The following is a 6,576-nucleotide window of genomic DNA, read 5'->3' on the forward strand; positions in this document are numbered from 1 at the left end:
AATAATGTATGAAAGATGTGTAATATTTTAGGGTTTGTTGAAAAGTTGATGCTAAAATGTACTTTAAGAAAGGATGTACAGAGAAAGGACGATAAGGAGTTGGAAAAGTGGGAAAGGATCTAATTAGTTCATCTCAATCAGCTTTAAATGAGTTTAGTGATGTTAAAGATGAGTGACGATGACTTCAGACAAAATTGAATATTTAGAAAAGTATGAATATGATTTCAATATGATAAAAGTCAATGAAACCCATAATATATGAAAGGTATGAAGCATTTAAAGGTTTGAACAGAATTTCTAGCTTAAGGCATGAATGAGATACAAGTTAAAAAAAACAAGAAAGAAGTACGAGTAGTTGGATCCTTTGGTTTGAAGTACTTGACTTGCAGAAGTAGGTGAGCCTAGGAGAGTTGCATGAAGACAAAAAGGCTCCCTAAGAAGGCTGTAAGGCAACCTGAGCATTGTGTGTTTGAATAGGTAAACCATGTCAGCTGAACAACACAAGAAAACTGTACTGTTTGTGTCAGTAAGCCACTTGGTGCCACGTGGACACAACACAGAATGATTTTAATTAACAAGTGCATGTTTGATAATATGCTGTAGTCAGATGTTTGATGGTTTGTGTAAAATATTGTAAATTCTTTCTTTTATTAAAGGTTCAATCGCTTATTTGGCCTGACCAAGGAACCCTTAATCCCACCTCCTGCCTCAGCATTTGGCCTGCCAAGTTCTCCGTCATTCACTCGACCTCGTCTGGGGTCTCAACAACTACCGGCTGTCACTCATACTCATGCTGAGTAAGCTAGCCATGTTGCTCTGGCATATTCTCCTCTAATTTGCACCATGATTTGCAACAAAACTTAATCATCATAACAGCCTCAATCAAAGTGATTTAACACCGTAAGCGTTCTCTCTAGATCTGCTTCTCCTGCTGCTCTCTCCCCTCGTGTCAGGCGGAGAGAACTCTACAGAGAAATTCGCTCCCACATTTGGGGATCACTTGGAAAGCGGCAGATACACGGGTGGAGCACACCGCTGCCAAACACACAGGTAGTAGAAATGCACACATGGATGCACAGAAATGCAGCAGTCTGATGATTTAAAAGGGGCTTAATGCTCCCCTGTCTGTTATATGAGTCTGAATTTTGTATTTTTTATTACTTCACAGCATTAATTTGAACTAAACCGATTAAAAAAACATTATCATACCTCATTACAGAGAGTCTAACGTACCCAGATGCGTACTTTTCCACAAAACTAACAACATCCTGATGATTAACTGTCATTGTTGTAGGAATCACATGTAGCAGACCCTAAAGATGTGCCTGTACTAATGCAACTCAGACTGTTGGATCAAAGAGACTCCACAGCTAAGGTAGATCCTCTTACTGCAAGAACCTAGCAGCCTCCACATCATACCTGTGGTGCCTTTAAACGTGGTTTCTAATTTGTTTTTCTCTTCAGCTGAACTGTGCAGTTGCAGTCACACCTGAGATCTCAGGAGAGGCCACAGTAAGTCTGTCATGTCTGTCATTATCCCGTTTTAATAGCAGCTCCTACACTAATCACCATGTTTCATAACTAACACTTCCCAGGGAAGCGTTGTTTCATGCCACTCATCTTTCCCAACCCCATATCAACCCTTCTCTGCCAGTGTTCTGTGTGGGTAGTTTCTGGCCCTGCCTTCAGCAGCGATATTACAGTGATTGATCCAGCACGGTCCAACACAGTACTGGATCAGTTCAGCCTCCCTCCCACAGCTCCTGCCCTCTGCATCTGTGCTGTGCCTCCCATAGGTCAGTGCCTGTACAACGGGCTGCAACAGCTGCCTACAGACAACTTGTCTAATGTATTCTGTACTCTTATTATGCCCTCATGGCATACTGCTCGTTTACTGGAAACATTTGGAAACACTGCTTACTTAGCCTTTGCTTTTGACACAGTCTTTCCTGTCTCTCGATTTGTCAGGTGACACTGCAGGAACTGTGTGGATTGGGACTCAGGAAGGAAGGTAATGACTGCTGAATAAGCGGCTCACTTCAATAAATAACACACTCTCAGAGTAAAATACTTGTTGGCAAAGCATTTTCTCTTTTTTTCCCCTCACCGTCTCTCACACAGTATACTGGTACACTCAGCCTCTGCTGGTAGGAGGCGCTGTCTGAAGTCCGTTTCCCTTTCAGAGGGTATTCATTCACTCATGTGAGTTTTATCTGCTCTGTGATCGAGGCATAGTTGTATTAGTATTTAATTATTGTGTTAAAGGGTTAGTTCAGACTGTTTTGAAGTGGGGTTGCATGAGGTATAGTCAGTGTATTACCTATAGTAAATGGCAGTCAATGTGACTCCAGTCTGGAGATGCAGACACAACACAGCACATAACTAACCTTGATTGCTGTGGATCGAGGCAGTGCGTGAGGCGTTTGGCTTTAGGTGACTAGAATACATTTTGCTGTCCACAGAAGTGCATTACTTAATTTTTGTTCCAGTCCCTCTGTGTGCTTCTCCAAACTGGGGACGTGCCAACTGCAGTCTGCTGTAGGTACAATGACTACATACAACCCAACTTCAAAAAAATCCGAACTAGCCCTTTAAGGTGAGTTATCTTTTAAAAACATCCCCTTTTTGTTGACTTAATCTGACAGATATTCCCAGGGACAAGTCATAGCTGGTTTATCTGATGGGTCTTTAACATTTTTCTCGCACGGTTCAGGTAATGGTTTCCTCTTTTTCGTAATATCTGACTGCCTCAGTTAATAACTTGGTTTAAAGTTTAATGACGTCAATAATTAAGTAATGAGTGCTGTGATTGACAGACGGCTGGAATCTACAGTCACACTTTGTGATGCCTCTCGGAGCAAACCCTTTGCAGCCCATTCGCTGCAGCCTTGCAAAAGGTGGCCGCCTGTGGGTGGGATACTGGAACAGAGTCCATGTGGTAGACATTGAAAACAAGAAGGTTGAGGTAAGAAACGTGCTGTACCTACATTGTTTTTGTGTCTCGTGTTCACACTGTCTTTGAACTCACCATAATTTTTTCTTTATGTGACCTTACAGCAAACATTCGCAGTCTCTGAACGCAGCGAGCAGCAGGTTCGTTTCCTGTGTGCTGGTGGAAGCGGCGTTTGGACATCCTGCCGCCTCGACACAATCCTCAGACTGTTTGACTGGTCCACAGGAAGGCCGCTACAGCAAGTGGACTTTAGTGCTTTGGTCACCAAAACATTAGGTGCTTAAACTCTATCTACTATTTTTTGCCTTTCAGGAAATGTACTTCAGTTTGTTTCAGCATAGTGTATTAATTTCACGTTCACATTAGCAAGCACAGTTAAAGTGTTTTAGAAATCTGTTCACTTTTATCGTTGAGGAAATTAATTAACCTGTGTTAGTTCCTCTGTGCGGGTGTGGCAGCATTTCATAATCTAACTGACAAAGGGTGTACCTACTAAAGATAAAGAGCAGTTACTGTTAGAGCAAGGGGAATAAAACTTCAGTCAATGGACGACAGATGTTGGATTTATTATTGTTTCTGTCTCCCTCTGTAGGTCAAGCCTTCCTGACACTCTCACCTCTCCAGATCTCGTCTCTCGCAGTCATTTCTGGCCGTCTGTGGGTAGGCACAGGAGGTGGTGCCCTTGTCTCCATCCCATTATCAATAAGTGAGTTTTATTTTAAGTGTGCAGATTTGATAAAATCAGAAATGTGTTCTATCTAGCAATAACTATATTAATGAACGTTTACAGCATCCGAAGACGTTTCCATCCCATATTGCTCCATTGCATCAGCCCAGCTGTGTTACCATGGGCATAGACAAGCTGTCAGGTTCATCATCGCTGCACCTGGTAAGAATCTGAACCTAACATGCTAACATAACCAGTAACTTAACTTAATTCAGAAGACTTTAAGTGTCTTTAACTGACCCTATGTTTGCCCCACAGGTTGTTTGATCACCACTCCTGGCAGTAACACTGTCACTACCTCTCAGCTTATCCTCAGTGGAGGAGAGGGCTACATCAACTTCCGAATTGGTGAGTTGAAGTAAAAACACCACTGTAGTGTCAAAACTATCGAATGTATTTGATCAGCCTTTCCTACCGTATGTGATATTTAGAGCTTAGTCACTGCTTAGTTAATTAAATGACTAACTGAGCCGGCCACTTTTTCAGGAGACGACGAAAGCGACGGATCAGCCGAGTTGTCCCAAACTTCACCTCAGCGGTCTGAACGCAGTCACATGATCATCTGGCAGAATCCTTCCCCCTCTGTGCCCAGCTCTGCCCTCTGACATCGCTCATCTCCTACGTCTGCCATTTAGGAATGAGATAAAGACGGAGCAGACACATACTGCACACCAGCAAAGATTGAGACAACATGGTGCTTTCAAGGAACTAAACAAACCAACGTCTCAATGTGGCAACAATGAAAGTGTCCTTAAAAAAAAATCTACATCTCCTGTTTCATCCTTGCGTACCTCATTAGATTTGTACATCTGTCTTTTGACTGGATTATGCTAATGGGTGATGATGCCTTGATCATCACTGTGTGTCTTTATCTGATGTTCTATAATTTCTGTAAAACTGGTCAGTAATTCATTTGTCTTATTTTTAAAAGCTCATTTTTGCTTTTGCACTAACTTTGCATTGAGGTTTTCTGACATACAGCTACATGAACATTTTTCTGACAGACTCCTGATATTTTCTGTTGTTGAACATGCTGACATCTTCATTCCACCAAGGCATCACCACATCTTTCTGTCTATCTTTTAATCATAACATTTAACATAATGACGTGGCTCTTCTTGAAGCTGCTGTGTACACTCACTGTGAACTGGAAACATGTATCTGTATTCTCTGCGTGAAGACAATCCGACACTGATGCTGCATTGAGATTGCTGATAACTTTTGATTTTGATGTTTGTTTGTTTTTTTTATTTTCAGATTATACCCTTTCCACATCGCATGTGGTGTATTTACAAATAACTGCACATTTTAAATGTGTGTATCTGTATAAAAATATGATATTCTATATTTTAAATGAATTTCAGCGCTTTCCTTAGAAAGTATTATAAGTTTTATGTTTTAATTTGATTTCAGTACCTTAAAAATAAGGGAGGGAGCGTGTCCTATGCAGTATTTATGTGAAATTACATGTTTAAGCACACAGGTTGACGTCATACTGTAGCAGCGACAGTACTTATTCTTCTTGGAAAGGCATTTAAAACTTGAGTATTCGTTCTGACTTAACATTGTGCAATCATGATTATCGTCAATAAAAATGTCTTCAGTGATTAATGTGGTAACTTTTATTCTAAGTGATATTTCTGTAACAGTTAACTCGTCTAACTTAAAATGACAAAATAAAAGCACAAAATCAATTTTAATCTTCAGATATCTAGCAGATCCTTTTACATTACAATCCTGAGTGTAGTCCACATACAACCTGTAAAGCAGAGAGGCACACTTATAAAATAACCCTGTCAGTTTTTCTTCGTATGAATGAGGTTATTGTAAAGAGAATGACAGCCAGCACAGACACTCCTTTGCCTCAGGCAGTTTGGCCCGCCACCTGGTTTAAGCAGAACCCTTGGTGTAACAACAGTCTGTTAGTCAGTCAGTTAGTCGTTGGGATCCACCTCCTATGTTGGGTTGCTGCGAGTCCTTGGGAGTCGTATCCTTCGGCTCAGGGAGCGGGCGAGTCGATCCACAGCTCCACCCATGGCGCCCCCCAACTCCTTCTTGGAGGTCAGACCCTCAATATTGCCACTGTACCACATGACCCAGCCTGCCAGGGAGAATAACACAAGCAAGGCTCCCGAGTACACCAGCAGATCCCCAAAGTCCCTGCCCTGGATCTCTAATGGAGCGAAGACCCCCAGCAGCAGGGATATGACACCCAACAGGTCCATCAACACAGCAAACACCAGGGCCAGCTTACAGTGGGACAATCCGTCATATTTGACTGCCATGACTGCAGTGAAAAAGAAGGAAGGATGTCACATGGAAATATCTCATACTAAAAAGAATTAATGATCCCCAGTGCATTTGTACCTCTATACCTAAAACACATAAAATAATTATTTTAATAACTTTACATCGATAGTTCTTGCAATACAACACGTGCTTTACACTAACTTTACAGTAAAAACAGGTGCCACACCTGTCCCTACAGTTCAAGAGACTTCTTAATCATGCACAGCAATGCCACATCAACAAAACCAACGTTATACCAATATTACACTAGAGAAAACGGAATAACTTACCGTCAGTCTGTTGAGTATCTTAAATCCAAACGTGCTTACAAAGTAAAACGTCTTTCTCGATCGACTGAAAGGAGCCAACAGTCGACACTGAAACCTGACACCTCGTCACCTGTTCTACCTGTCCTGCAGTTATGTTGTACGGGTAACAGTGAAGCCTGTCAGAGCTGGAAGTGCAAAATATGAGTGCATGTTTTATCAAATCATTTAGTTCTTAAAGTGTATTAGTATTTATTTAGCATCTTAATATATAACTTCACTTAATGCTACGCAAGTTAGTTTTTACACGTTTTATATTTTTAATAAATAATATCATATAT

General features: G+C 41.2%; 1 protein-coding gene and 1 long non-coding RNA gene across 3 annotated transcripts in view; one reads left to right on the top strand and one right to left on the bottom strand.

The window, feature by feature from the left end:
* Positions 1 to 5,287, top strand: part of si:dkey-17m8.1 (C-Jun-amino-terminal kinase-interacting protein 4) — an 11,241-nt gene extending 5,954 nt beyond the window's left edge. The window contains exons 15-28 of one of the 2 annotated variants that reach the window (XM_027286756.1): positions 657 to 797; positions 954 to 1,050; positions 1,295 to 1,375; positions 1,465 to 1,512; positions 1,655 to 1,796; positions 1,969 to 2,011; positions 2,122 to 2,202; positions 2,646 to 2,713; positions 2,817 to 2,965; positions 3,058 to 3,229; positions 3,546 to 3,659; positions 3,744 to 3,842; positions 3,939 to 4,028; positions 4,167 to 5,287. In XM_027286756.1, the coding sequence (XP_027142557.1) occupies positions 657 to 797; positions 954 to 1,050; positions 1,295 to 1,375; positions 1,465 to 1,512; positions 1,655 to 1,796; positions 1,969 to 2,011; positions 2,122 to 2,202; positions 2,646 to 2,713; positions 2,817 to 2,965; positions 3,058 to 3,229; positions 3,546 to 3,659; positions 3,744 to 3,842; positions 3,939 to 4,028; positions 4,167 to 4,285 (1,444 nt within the window). In that variant the 3' untranslated portion in view covers positions 4,286 to 5,287. Of the gene's footprint in view, positions 1 to 656; positions 798 to 917; positions 1,051 to 1,294; positions 1,376 to 1,464; positions 1,513 to 1,654; positions 1,797 to 1,968; positions 2,012 to 2,121; positions 2,203 to 2,645; positions 2,714 to 2,816; positions 2,966 to 3,057; positions 3,230 to 3,545; positions 3,660 to 3,743; positions 3,843 to 3,938; positions 4,029 to 4,166 lie in introns of both variants that reach the window. The other variant, XM_027286755.1, reaches the window with a different exon arrangement.
* On the bottom strand, positions 4,631 to 6,418 carry LOC113747325 (uncharacterized). Its single transcript, XR_003463566.1, has 2 exons — positions 6,260 to 6,418; positions 4,631 to 5,967 (listed from the first exon to the last, which is right to left on the bottom strand). It is a non-coding gene; the product is annotated as an uncharacterized LOC113747325 (long non-coding RNA).
* Between the last annotated feature and the right edge of the window lie 158 nt (positions 6,419 to 6,576).

Source organism: Larimichthys crocea, chromosome XIII (assembly GCF_000972845.2).
Source record: "Larimichthys crocea isolate SSNF chromosome XIII, L_crocea_2.0, whole genome shotgun sequence".
Classification (NCBI taxonomy): domain Eukaryota; kingdom Metazoa; phylum Chordata; class Actinopteri; family Sciaenidae; genus Larimichthys; species Larimichthys crocea.